Here is a 14,870-nt window from a genome sequence, read left to right as displayed (position 1 = left end):
TGAGCTGAGATCGTACCATGCACTCTAGCCTGAGTGACAGCAGGAAGACATTCTTCACCTGGTTCACAATTTGGTCTCAAGCCAGTGCTCATGTTATCTCTGATACTGTAATACTATCTCAGTTTTCTACATACAGTGGAATTATCTATGCAATCACACAGACAGCACTAAGCTAAAAATCTTAGCACAAATCTCAGCACAAATCTCAGCACACATCTCAAGCCACCACAGCTGCCATTTTCTGTTTTCTGAGTCACTAAGGTATGAGATAAGGTGACGGAGGATGCTTTACAAAGGTGTTCATCTCTTCAGTCTTGCCTCCCTAGCTTGAAACCAGTACTATCTTATTTTCTCTATGCTAGATTTGTATAGAGTCTTCAGAGGCATATAAAAGACTTGAAACTAGTGGTATTCAATGATGCCTGGAACCTCAAACAATTTGCCATCTATTCTTTACTTCCTAAATTATGCTGTATTACCCACTTCCCCCCCAAAAATCCAAAATATTAGACAGCTGTGCAGAAAACAAAAACAAATTAACAAAACCAGTGGTTTGATTGAATTCACTGCAGAAAAACTAAATATTTAATGTGATTTTAGACCATAAAGCTTATAGAATCTATGATTAAATATTAGGATTATCATCCTTTTGAATGCTGTTCAGTTTGGTGAACCTCAACAAAAGAATTTCAAAATGATTAAAAGAAAAGCAAAGACATAATCAGAGCCTTGATAAATTGGGCTGAAAGACTAAGATTCCCCACTCACTAATAGAAAGGTTTCTTAAGAGTGGTGTTGGTGCCCCAAGCTCATTTGCATCTCACTGTTATATGTGTTTCACATAGTAGGAGCTCAATAAATATTTCTTAAATTTGGTGATTATATGGATTCAGAGACAAGAAGGACTCAGAATGCATTAGACGGATTTAGATTCTACTTTAAGAAGCAGTTCCTATTTCTTAATTTGACAATTTAAGTAGATCAGAGTAATTCTTTTCTGAACACTTAAAGAAAGTAGATAATTTTTTTTTAAATTTTTGTGCTCTTGCTAGACAAAAGGAGAAACAGACCAGAAGATATTTTTTCAATACCTCTTCAAGCCATATAATTATTTCTTCTTTTATATAACAGCAAAGAGGATATCACATTAAGATGAGTAGCTAGCGCAATTCATTGTCCACACTTAACCAGGGTGATTTTTCTAAAGTGCAAATCTGATCATATCATTTTCCATTTAAAACCTTTGAATGAATCCTTATTGTCATCAGAAAGAAAGATCTAAACTCATTTTAATGATTTCCTCATTAATATTTGGCCTGTGCTTCCTGGCTTTGACTATTGCCCAATCTTTACCACCTCCTTCTAGTCAGCGGGCTCCTCCTTCGATTTCAAACAAATTGACCTACTTTGCATTTCCCGATTGCACCATGCTCTCCCTCCCTCCTTTAGGCCTTTACACATTCTTCTTGCTGCCAGAAATTCTCTTCATCAATCCTTTGCCTATCCGCACGTTCATTTAATTTTTTTCTTTTAAATGGTAAATGTTTCCAACAGTTAAAAAATATAGATCTAAATAAAGAAAATGGTACTTGTCTATTTACATACCATCTAAGTTCAAAAGAATATTAAATATTTTACATGTCATATGTTTTTTCATTTAAAAAATAATTTTAACATTTTGTCATTTTCATAATAATTAATTTTAAAACAATTAATGGAGTATGTGTTCAGACACAGCTAATGCTACATCTGTCTCCCTCCCTTCCTCTTCCCATCAGTGAAATAGCTGCTCTCCTAAAAATAGTGTTTCATTCCCAAGAATGTTTTTGTACTTTTCTATATACATTTTTTTCCATAAATAGCACATTTAATTTGATATTCAAAAACAGAAAAAACAAAACTATATTGTGAATAAAAATGAAAAATATTAGTCAAATAAAAAGAAGTGGGTATCCCTTATAAGTATTTTCTTGAATTTTGTAGACTTTATGAAGCTTTATGGGTACACATATACTGTATTACTAAAAAGTAAGAAACAAAGATCAGTAAAAAGATAAAGCCTTCTTAACCCCAAATCAGAGTTTGGAATGAAAACAGTCTCGATACTAGACTTAAGTAGTATTGTTAATTAATAAACAGAGGTGTTTTACCCATTGCTAAGGTCATAGATGTAATATGTTGCTGTGTAAGAGTATCTCCAAAGCTGTCAGAAAGAAGAGAGACAAAAAACAAATTGCAATTATCAAAAAGCTCATATCAATAATGTATAATCCTATATCATTCGATTCAAAGTTCAGAATTATAAAAGGACTGCTTTCACAAGGCACTGGGAAGAATATGTTTCAATTCCAAATGAGTCTTCATTTAAAGAGTCTTACTGTGGACTTTTGTGCCGTTTGTGCGAGTTCCAGAACTAATCTCAGCAGTGATTCAACCCTCACTCCATAAAAAGCATACCCACAGAAATTTCCTAACATAAAAAGCTTATCTTTGCATACTCTATCCCAGAAATCTTCCCTTTATGTTTTACCTGTATTGAAGTAAAACCACAGTGATTTCCACAGCCCATAAGGATTACCCTGCATCTGGGTAATTCATTCTAATTATACCCTTTAAAATTGGGTAAAGAGAATTTCATTCAACATGTACTTTTGCTGCAAAATGCTTGCCTGTCTTTAATTCAGTATAGTTTTTAAGAAATAATAATTGAAAAATTAAATAATATTTAACTTATAATTCTTCCTCAACAAAACTGTTGGTTTTCTTGTTAAGTATGTTTATGCTGTTGTTAATGAATGATGCAAGCATTACTTTGGACTCTATTTCTTAAAGGGCTTTCAAACTTATAACAAACAAGCTCCGTAAGATTGAAACATGTCTTGCTGAAGATTATTAGTGACCAGAGCCCTAATATTTAAAGATAGAGACAGATTCTTGCTTTCTCTTACTTTATTAGACTACCTTGTGGGTTAGTAGGAGATATAATTGGATATAACCAAATTAAATAGTTGATACCTTTGAATAATCACTTTCTAGATAAATAAATTGCCGATCAGGTGATAAGCCGTAACCTGAAGCATTCACACTTTTCTGAAATTATAAGGAGGTTGATTAGAATACAGAAAAGATAACAAAGAGCCATGTAATAATTTGTAGTTTTAAAAGAATATTATATCACTGACATACTCCTACATACAAAGACTTTCAATGCAGTTAAAAAAATTAATGTGGAACTTATTATAGTTCAAAGAAACTAACTAGATACTATGGGAGCAGGATGCAAGAGATAATGTATACTTTGTGATTTCAAGAAACTTATAAACTTGTTAAGGAGTAACATATTACAAATTAGAATCATCTATAAAATATTCAATATAGCATTGCAAAATCATTAAGAAAGAAGTGATCAAATTCAAATAAGAGGATTATTGGTTGCAAAGAGGAAGAGAGTATTATCTAAGCTTGACTTTAAAAAATTAGCAGGTTTTTCAGGGTGGAGAAAGTTGGAGGACTGAGAACCCAGGGATACAGAACAGTTAAGTGCTCACACTTTATAGCTACCACTTATTAAGCATTTATTTTACGTTAGGCACTGCCCTAAGCACTTTCAAATGTTATTTTATTTAATTCTTTTATTAACCCAAAGAGGTATTTTTACGTTCCCACTTTACCGAGGAAAACACTAAGGCATAGTAAGGTTCGTGCAGTGAAACCCCTTACCCAAGGTTTCAGGACCAGTAAAAGACTGAGCCAGGATTTGAACCTCAATTGGTCTGACACTAAGGACTGAGTTCTTAACACCTATCTTATGCTATACTATATTCAAAGAGGAGGAAAAGTGATAGGTGATTTAGAAGGAGGCAAAGGCAATAGTCTAATGGGACTAGCAAAGAGGACTGGAAGATTTTAGTGAAGTATGGAGATAGGAAGGCAGGTTGGATCCAGATCAGGTGCTAAGACTTTGAAATCTGTTTCTTGGTCAGTGAAGAACTGGCAAAGATTTCTGAGGGGAAGCTGATGTTGGATACATACCGTGGTTCTATTACTCAAAATGGTATATGACTGTCCTGTTTCAATGTTATAAAGTACTATATTGTTTTCTGCAGATTTATGTAGATATTCTTGTCCTTTAAACAAGAAAGAAAAGAAAATTTGAAATGATCTCTCTTAACAGGAAATACATTCCTAACAAAAGAAATCTCTCCTATCTCACAGATCTACTTTATTTTTCCTCTATGTCCAGTACATATTGCTTTGCCAAATGTAAAATAATAAGTTGGTGGTAGAAGGAAGAAGATAGAATGCTTTGTTCTACTTCACACAAAGATGCCATATTTGCCAACAGCAGCCTTATTTTAGCTGATTCAGGGTGCTTGAAATACAACTTTGTTTTCTCTGAGCTACAAAGGGGATAAACTAGTTTGAAATAGTACATTTCTTTTGCAATAATTAACATAAATTACATTTAGATTGTGTTTGATTCAACTTACAACTCACTTTATATTAATTTTATTTTCTAAAGAGAAAAATGAAAATATTTAATTTGTTCAGTGATTTAAAATATGCAACTAAAATGTCATAGACTATTTAGTTGATCACTATTTATTTGATTAAATTTGCTTTATAACATCCCATTTTGAAAAACCATATGAAAATATCAATTTTGTGACCCTTAAAGGGTTCATTGTCAGAGTGAGATTTTTCTGCTTTCCAGATTAATAATGGAATTTCTCCATTGGTAAAACTTTTGTGACTTTTCCTAAATAATAGTATTTCTACCATTCTCAAAAGTGATTACAGGCATTCAAATTATTTCAATAATGCATTTTCCACTTTTCTTTTTCTGTTAAAAACCCTATTGGCCTCTTTACTATGGGGCAAAACCAGTATGAATGGTTTTGTCAAAAGTGCTTTTTTGAGGACTTGAATCATCCAGATAATTGTTCTTTTTGTACATTTCCACTGATATGGCTTCACTTACTATAGAGATGCATTGGCACTAAAATAAAAACAAAATAAAATACATTTTAAAAACCCCAAAAGACAAAGAAATAATGCACTTACCTGAAATCCAGTTTGGAAAAAATGTTTTATAAGAAAATGTCCCATTTAAAATATCCTGCAGTGTGAGTGCTGTCATTGTATTTTCTTCAGAGTTATGAACTTTGAGGGGAGAGCAAACACATTCTTATTAAAAATAAAGTTAACAGCTCAAATAAATTCTAAGCCTGGCCTTCATCTGTTCTTTCTTATATAATAAGATCTGCTATTTGCTAAGTGCTTGCTGAACTTCTATCATAATAACTATTATTATTAATAGTAGTATCTCCTTTTTTGTAGACAGGATAATTAAGAATTAGGGAGGTAGTTTCACTGTCTGGAAGGGACAGCTGGTGGGAAACTGTAGAGAAAGATGAAGATTACAGAGGAAGACCATCCAGAGCAGCTAGAATATGATTCTTCAGGCTGTGAAGAGTTGTCAAGGTTTTCCAGAAGGAAGATGAGATGAGGTTCCAAAAACTCTACTCATTACAGAGTTGGGGTTACGGACCATGTAGGTTTGGCTAAAATCCCAACCTCTTCACGGGTAATTCACTGTATTTCCTCACATAGGTTTGGTTCAGATCTCAACTGATTTGTCAATAATGTATTTTAGCAACCCAGTTGGTCAAATGAGATTGGCCAGAACCCTTACCTTAAGAAATTTCAAGAGAGGCATTATGAATGTAGGTAATTTTCTCTTACTGACTATGGATTTATAAATAGAAATCAGACCAAAAGGAAAAGAAAACCCCCGGATCTATACAAAATATCTTAGAAATCCCAAGTAGAAGCTTTTCTGTAGAAAAGCTGATCTAGTGTAACTCACAAACCACAAATAAATGCAATCTATATTTGAATCCTTCAAAACCATTGTGTTTTTCAAACATGATCTTATTCTCAGAACAAACATTTATTTCAAAGCCCTGAAGCAAGCAGCTACACCAGCAGATAATAAGGCAACCAAAGCCCAATCCCTTTATATCCGTATTGCCATTCTCCATCTCTCCCACCTTACTCTTTCCGCAGACCACTACAACTTACAGGAAGGTCCTATACCTTGAATGCCATTCATGAATCTGGCATTTGTCCAGGTGAAAACAAAACTGTCAAAGACAAGAGCTATAACTTTATCCTGCTAAAACTCTTTTGCAGCCCTCCATGTCTCTTCAGGTAAAGACCACAAATGATGATCTGAATGGACTACAGGCACTAGCTGGTATGGGGCAATCTACCCTGCCAGCTCTTCCTGCTCCTCTCGCATTACTTTCTAGACACAAACAAGCCAGGCTTTCTTTTCCTCATATACTCTTTCTGCAGAGTGTCTACAGACTTTTCCACCCTCTCACCTTTAATGCTCAATCCAAGAGCTATTTACTTCCTCTGGGAAGCCCTTTCTGACTCCCTGGTTTAGCTCAGGTTTCCTTTTACACCTTCTCATAGACCATGTTCCTTGCTTTTAGAACACTTGTCTTGGTTTGTAATCATGTGTGTATTTGAGTTATTATTTGATTAATATTTTCCCACCTACCCCTGTATAATCAAAACAGTAACCATAGGGTAAGAGTCATGGCTTGTTTTTCTCATATCACATCCTGAGAGTGTAGCACAGACATTTAATAAATAGTTGTTGAATGAATGAATGAATGAATGAAATGAAGGTTGGCTAGATGGCTGGTTGGGTGGCTGGCTGGATGAGATGTGTGCCTTTTCTTAATTCTCTGCATGGCTTTTGGTAAGTAGATCTCTGGTACCTTGGCTTGCTCACTGATAATATAAAGAACTGGACTAAAAGATGCTGGCAATCTCTTCCAGCTATGCCATGCTAGATTCTGAAATCTGAAACTCAGCCAGCTCTATTAACATTGTAGTTACACTAATGTTCTGCTATGTATGTAGTAAGAGCAAAAAAAAAAAAATGGAATAATATCATCTGCTATTAACTGATTTACGCTGATGCATGTATGCTCCAAACATTTGATTAGGATCATGAGTTTATTTGTTTTCTTAATTTGCTTAAACTTATTCCATAGCTGTTAATAACAGTGACTGGTGAGGCCCTTTGCAACTAGACACTGAATACTTAATATAATTGTTATTCAATTTTAAAAAAATAATTATCTTTCTGTATTATCTGTGCCTCCTAAATAAGGCTGTATGCACTATATGGTTATTTGTAATGAAATATCTTCTATTTAGTGAAACGGTCTTAATGTAGAATTCATACCATTGATTTTGTAATTCTCATTCAATAAATAAAGGCCGTTTATTACAACAGCATTAGAATAATTGCCAAGTATTGTATTTAATTCAATTTTATTTAACTTTCCTAAGAGCAAGTTACAATCTGTTTCTAATGTAATAAAGGGAAATTTATAATACTATTTATAGTGGAACTTATATTCCATTTGAGATGCATTTAGTTTGTGCCTACACAATTCTGAATATCTAAATGGAAAATTTTAAAATGTAGTAAGTCCATTTACTCTGAACAACAAGATAATAAATTTTTTAAAGAATGTTTTTGATATTAATTCAATAAATGAATATAACCTTTTTTTTTAAAGCATGAATAATGCTTCAGTTATGACTGGTGACATAGTTTTTTCTATTTAAGCATCTTTGTATATAATTTCCCTCATTTGTAGTTATGTTCAATTAAGACACTCATAGCTATGATTAATCTTTGTTTTCATAGAAGGCTAAACTGAGATATTTCAACTAAAACATCTAGCTCTACACATGGCACATGGTAGCAGTCAATACATGTTACCTTTTAGTATTATCATAACTCATCAGTATTTTCAAATAAATATTTTAGATCAGTTTTTCCCAAACAGCTTTGTCCACTGGGAATTTTTGCTTCTGAGTATCTACTAAAACCAGAGTTTGAAAACACAGTTCCAGACAAGGCTATTAGTATATCCAATTAAGCTGTACTTCTATTCTAGTTTAATGAAATTCATCAGTTATATTTGAACATTTTGTCTATTGCCTAGCTCTATAACTGAACTGTTACAATTAAAATCATAAGTGCAATTAGTACTCATGTTGTACAATGAATAAATAAAACATAAAAAACAAGTTTCAAATTACTTTTTAAATACCTACTCATTTTCCTTGTCATATCATTAAAAAGCATTTTGATCTTATCAGATTTCTCAAAAAGATTCTAAGAATTAGTTATTTATTCCTTTCAACCTCTAATTTAGATTATCCAGGAAGGTTGTACATGATACTAAATTTCATATTACTTCCTTGTTAGCAATTAATTTTATATGAGTGCATAGTAGCTATAAATGCCAACAATCGATATAGAAAACTTAGCATATGACACAAAATATCTGTAATGGTAAACATGTATTAATTGTACTACTAATTGCCACAATGAGAATAATCCTCACCATCACCCAAGAAGTGATGAGTGGATGTATGAATATCATATCATCATGAGCCAGCTACATGTATGTGGGAATAGATTTCAGGCACAAGTCAGGATGGGATGACGATGCCTAACCTCAAGTTAGCTTTATAAACCACCTCGTATGTGATGTATCCAGGGCTTAGGAAGTGTAACTATGTTGATGTCAGACTGGGTACATTAAATTCATCCCCAACATAATTGGAGAAATTTAAATTAGGCATTCTTCTCTTTCTGCTAAAAATGACCACATGTTCATAAACACAGTGAAGTAATGTGTCTCCTCTGAGATGCTGCATTCAGGCACGTTAGAATAAAAATAAAACATAAAGATTAGTTAGAATTTTCAATCGAAGCTTTGATTCTTTGTACACATGAGTCTTTGTTTTCTCAACATTTATCTAAATGTATTGAACCTGAATATTTTTCATCTCTATATTTATGTGGCAAAGAATTGTATAAGTTGTAGGTCTCCACCCATAAAAGTAGAAGCAATGATTGATTTTTCTCAGTATTGTATGCTCAGTTGTATGCTAGGACAGTGCTTGATATAGCATGGGATCACAATAAATATTTGTTAAAAAAAATAACAAAACCAACTTGACAGATTTTGTATTCACTTGTTTTGGGTAATTTTCCCCCAAAGACATATCTGCCCTTACTTTTGCCCTCTATTACATGTTGTAAATATCATTCGTAGACTCCTTTGTCTTCATTTAAATATTTCTAAAAATTTGGTCCTTGGAGCTCCTTGAAGTGTGCTTATATAAAAACATTCCTACTGCTTATCTCAAACCTACTGAATCCAAATCTCTGAGGTGGGGTTCTGGTAGTTTTAATTTAATTTTTACCCAGCCTCCTTGATGATTCTTCTGCAAAGGTTCAGAATCTCAATTTAAGGATTTCACTGAATCTATTCTGCTTAATGCACTCCTGTGCCTATCAGTTGGAATCATTCCTTGACTACAAACTCATGGTAGGTGGCTGAGGCTGGCTTGCAGAGTAATACACGTGTCAGGGGAAGAGATTCCACATAACTGAATATAGAACATGGCTTCCAAGATGTAAATGGTCTCCGTCAATGTCAATGTTTGTGCCCCTGTTCAGTGACCTTGCTCATTGACTTCGACTACATTGACTTCTTGAAGTATATTCCCTTTCCCAAACCTGGAAAAGTGGGCAAAAGACAAGGGGACTGATTCTGACCCAGAATTGATTATGTAAGATTATGGAAAAAGCATTAGGGTCATTGTTTTCTAGTGTTTGGACTGTGCATATGTGTGTGCCTGTGTGTAAATCAGTATAAAATCTATCTCTACAGCACCAAATACACTAAAAAAGTTCTAGACACCCAGAAAATATTCCATTAATAATTATTTGATGAGTAAATGAATGTTCATATCCCTTTCCAAATAATGTTTTAATACTAAATGTAATTATTTGATGATTTTGGAGGATTAGCTTTGACATCTATAATTTTTAAATTCTAATGGTTGAACAGAAGTAGACATGAATTTTGAAAGCATATCTCTCCTCTGTATATTTTAACACTTACTTGGTTAGCTCTTAATTTTTGCCAGTGCCCTTAACTTCTCTTTGGCCCATCTTTAGCATAGTTACTCATACACTGCTTAAACACTCTAATTAACTATGCTTTAATTATTTGCATTTTCAACTTATTAAAGCAAAGCTGAAAATTATTTCCGTTAAGAATAAAAAAATTACAATTCACAGAAATGGTTCACAAGCAAGTAATGATTTACCATTCTTCTAATTCTTTCTTAAAATGTTGTGCTTCTGTATTAGGCTTCTGTTTCTGCCATTGATGATAGAACATTGATGTTAGTTCTAATGTTCATTGTAAACCAAATGAGATAATTAAGTGGGCATAGAAACTGCTGGCAGGTCTTTTTGTTTTCGCTTTTGCACTTGATTTGTAATTGATGCATATGAGGTCATACCAAGGAAAGAGACTAGGGCTCCTAGGCAAAACACACCCATCTTCTTGCTGGCTCTGCAGAGGTGCTACCTATGGGGAGGCATTGTCTCCAATCATCACATCAGGTCATGTTTGTTTCTGAAGTGAGCAGCAAAGCAGGCAAGGACAGAAAATATTAGTGGGGAAAGATACTATTTCAAGCTATTATGATCAAATTGGGACAAGACTAACAACTTAAAAAGAAAAAGTACATGAGGTAGCTTTAGATGAGTAATAGAAAGTGTTATAATTTACTAAGTTCTTGCACATACCAAGCATTCTACATGCATAGTCCTGTTATATCCTCACAGCAGCCATCTGAGGTAAATATTATAATGAAGACCATTTTACAGATTTGGAAATGAATATTAGCAAGGTGAACTAAAGGAAACCTGGGGTTTAAATTCAGCTGCATCCTGTTTTAGATACAGTGTACTTTGCCACTATACTATAATTAAAGTATAAGTGTACACATAAAACAACAACATACAACAAACACAAAAATAGACAAGAACCAAGCAACACACAAAGGAGTAGAATAATCGTATCCCAAAACCTAGGTTAAGAGAAAGTGAGGTAACTTGAGCTTTTTCAATGCCAATAGGTTACTAGCTATAAAGCTACTAGTGCTATTATTATTACTCTCTACCTGAAGAATGTCTCAGCTCTAACAGCAATTTTCCATAGTTTTCTCTATGTACAATACTGAATAACATAAGTTATTCGAAAGACTTGCCAGACTATTTTTAAAAAAAAGCCCTTTTGTGTGTTATATTTATTGTTGAGTTACGTTATTTTAATTAGGGTTCATTTATTTTTCTGGATAACTAAGGCCTTCAAATATCATAAGATATGATCAACATAATGTGCAAGAACATGAATGGCACATGACCCTTTGGTGATCCTGAAGATGAAAGCAAGCCTTGTTTATTTTTGAAGACCTCAGTCTCTTTTGCCAACTCATTTTCCTCTAATCTCCACTTGACATTTTGGCATGACCATTACTGCTGCTAGGTGGGGCTTCAGGAAGAGCAACTTTCCTAGGCCATTTTATTCTCCCAGGGTTTCTACTACATATCCCTGGGCTGACCCACCCCCTGCCACCGTTGCCACACCCGACTTTCACTGAGTTGTCCTTTGAACTCCAGACATGTATATTAAACTTCCTTTAAAATCCCCATTTATATATCTCACAAGAACTTCAAAATCATTATGTTAAATGCTAAGGAAAAAAAAATATTTCGTGCTCATCTTCCAAATTTCTCCAAGTAAATAGCACTACCTACCATTCATGTAGTTTCTCAACAGAAATGCTTTAGTGTGCTCCTTAATCTTTCTCTTCCTTAACCAACATCCATACCTGCCAGGGCTCTCTACTATATCTCTCTCTACTGTCTGTTTGTTTCCATTTCTACTCCACTCCCAAAGGCAAGCATTCAATTGGTAGGCTTTAACGGATGTCTAAATGCTCCTCTGCAATTTCATTCTTGGTATTTTGTTGTGATTTTGTTTTGCATTTTGCAATGACTAATGACGTAGGGCATCACTCATGTGATTATTAGTTGTTTGTGCATCTTCCTTGGCAAAATGTCTGTCCTTTGTCCATTTTTTAATTGAGTTATCTTTTTATTATTGAGTTGTCAGGATTCTTTATATATTCTGAATGCATGGCCTTTATTGGATATATACTTTGCAAATATTTTTTCCTACTTTGTAGGTAGTCTTTTCACTTTTTAAATGGTATTCTTGGCCACCCTAAAATGTTAAATTTTGATGAAGTTCAATTTATGTAGGTTTTCATTTGTTTCTTGCATTTTTGGTCATATCTAAGAAAACTTTGCCTAACTCAAAAATATAAAAATGTATCTGTATGTTTTAAGAGTTTTATAGTTTTAAACTCTTAGTTTAAGTCTTTGATCCATTTTGAGTTGATTTTTGTGTTTGGTGTGAGGAACTGGATATCCAACATCTTTTTTTGCACATAGATATCCAATTGTTTCAGCATCCTTTGCTGAAAAGATTTTTCCCATTGAATTGTCTTGGCACACACATCAAAAATCAATTAACTAAGTATAAGGCTTTATTTCTGGACACTCAATTCTATTCCATTGATCTATATATCTATCCTTATGCCAGTAACACACTGTCTTGATTACGTAGCTTTGTAGTAAGTTTTAAAATAAGGAAGTGTGATTCCTTCAAGTTTATTATTCTTTTTCAATATTGTTTTAGCTATTTTGAGTCCCTTGCATTTTTGTATGAATTTTAGGATCAGCTTGTCACTTTCTGCAAAAAAAGAAAGCTATCTAGGATTTGGATAGAGATTACATTTAATCTGTTGATAAATTTAGGCAGTATTGCCATCTTGAAAATATTGAGTTTTATGATCCATAAACATGGGATGTCTTTCTACTTATTTAGATCTTTTTGGATTGCTCATTGGGAGTGTATAGAAATGCTATTCATCTTTATACATGGATTTTGTATTCCGCAACCCTGCTGAGCTTTATTAGTTTGAATAGCTTTTTAGTAAATTACTTAGGATTTCTACAAACAAGATTGTGTTATCTATTAGTAGAAATAGCTTTACTTCTTTCTTTCAAATCTGGATACTTTATATATTTTTTTCTTGTCAATTGCCTTGGTTAGAGCCACTGCTAAAATGTTGAATAGAAGTGATGAGAGAGGACATCAAGTCCTGTTATTGATTATAGAGGGAAAACAGTGTGACATTAGCTTTCATCTGTAAGTGTGACATTAGCTATTTTTTTTTTGTAGATGTTTTTGACAAGGTTGAGGAATTCATCCTATTCCCAGTTCATTAAATGTTTCTTATCATGAAATGGTGATGCATTTTGTCAAATTCTTTTTCTGTATCTATTGCAATGACTGTGAGGTCTTTGTCCTTTTTTCTATTAATAAAATTTAGTATATTAATTGATTTTAAAAAGTTAAACCAACTTTGTAGTCTCAAGCTAAATCCCAACTTGTCACGGTGTACAATCTGGATTTGGCTTGCTAGTATTTTATGAAAAATTTTTGCATCTGTATTCATAGGATATCGATTTATAATTTTGTGTTCTTGTGACATCTTTGGTTTTGGCATTATAGTAATGCAGGTAATATTGGCCTTATGGATGAGTTGGGAAGTGTTTTCTTTCATTTTTTGGAAACATTTGTGAAAAATCTGTAATAGTTTTTCTTTAAGTGTTTGGTAGAATTTATCAGTGAAGCCTTCTGAGCCTAAGATTTTTTTGTGTGTGGGAAGTTTAAAATGACTAATTCAATCTTTTTCGGGGTTATAGTTTCATTTATGTTATCTTGTTCTTCTTGAGCAAGTATTGGTAGTTAGTATCTTTCTGGAAATGTGCCCACTTCATTTGGTATCTGGTTTTGTTTTGTTTTGTTTTTGGTGGGGGCTGGAGGACAGAGCCTTGCTCTGTCCCCTAGGCTGGAGTGCAATGGCACAATCTCAGCTTACTGCAACCTCAGACTCCCAGGTTCAAGCGATTCTTCTGCCTCAGCCTCCTGAGTAGCAGAGATTATGGGCATGTGCCACCACTGCTCATTTTTGTGTTTTTGTAGGAATGGAGTTCCTCCATGTTGGCTAGACTGGTCTCAAACTCTTGGCCTCAAGTGATCCCCTGCCTTGGCTTTCAAAAGTACTGGGATTACCACTGCACTCGGCCAGTTATCTGTTTTTTTTTTTTTTTTCTTTTTACACACAATTGTCATATCCTGTTCCTTAAAAAGTCCTAACATATCTGCTTTTCCACCAAGACATAACCTGTATTTAAAATTTAATTTAGATACTAAACAATCCTGCTTTTATTATTAATGGGAATTTATGTAAACAAATATTATAAGTTATTCTATTCTTTATTGCATAATTTTAGTCTATTCAAAAGGACACTGGAAATGAAAAATAAGTTCTTGGCTCTCTATACAATGAGAAATAAAAAAAGACTGATTTGCAATTGATTGATTAACTGTCCTATAAGAAGATCATTTTATTACATGCCTACTGTATTAATTATTGCTATATTTTAAGGCTCAATTTGACTGTCTCTGTTTCTTAGGAACTTTTAATCTTGATATTTCACACCTCTGGTTCAAACTTTTGAATATGTTTTTCACGGTATATCTATGACTGGATATTCTTGTTGAAGTTGTAACTCAATTTGCTTTGGAAATTTGAAACAGGTAAACTCCTCTCCATTATGAAAAACATACAAGGATTTGGATTTCTTTTTAAATTATTTAGAATTTGGAAAAACTCAAAGAGAATTTGCCAAGATTAATCTGTGATTTTAAAATTCACGTGCAAATTAGATAAGTATAAACTGCAAATTTGATTTCTTTATCTTGACTAAAAAGCTCTTTTATATTCATGAACTTTCTGAAACTTTTTCTTAACCTTTTAGACTTCCA

At 33.4% G+C, this 14,870-nt stretch overlaps 1 protein-coding gene across 3 annotated transcripts in view; it reads right to left on the bottom strand.

Moving 5' to 3' along the window:
* Nucleotides 1-14,870, bottom strand: part of FAP (fibroblast activation protein alpha) — a 70,848-nt gene that overhangs the window by 50,669 nt on the left and 5,309 nt on the right. For all 3 annotated transcript variants that reach the window (XM_003921930.3, XM_010329609.3, XM_010329620.3), the window contains 4 exons: nt 5,065-5,163; nt 4,033-4,127; nt 3,016-3,090; nt 2,151-2,203 (listed from right to left, as the gene is read on the bottom strand). In XM_003921930.3, coding sequence (XP_003921979.1) covers nt 2,151-2,203; nt 3,016-3,090; nt 4,033-4,127; nt 5,065-5,163 — 322 coding nt within the window. The remainder of the gene's footprint in view (nt 1-2,150; nt 2,204-3,015; nt 3,091-4,032; nt 4,128-5,064; nt 5,164-14,870) is intronic.

The sequence above is a fragment of the Saimiri boliviensis genome, chromosome 5, assembly GCF_048565385.1.
Source record: "Saimiri boliviensis isolate mSaiBol1 chromosome 5, mSaiBol1.pri, whole genome shotgun sequence".
NCBI classification, from domain to species: Eukaryota; Metazoa; Chordata; class Mammalia; order Primates; family Cebidae; genus Saimiri; species Saimiri boliviensis.
This window is presented reverse-complemented; position numbering and strand designations above follow the sequence as displayed.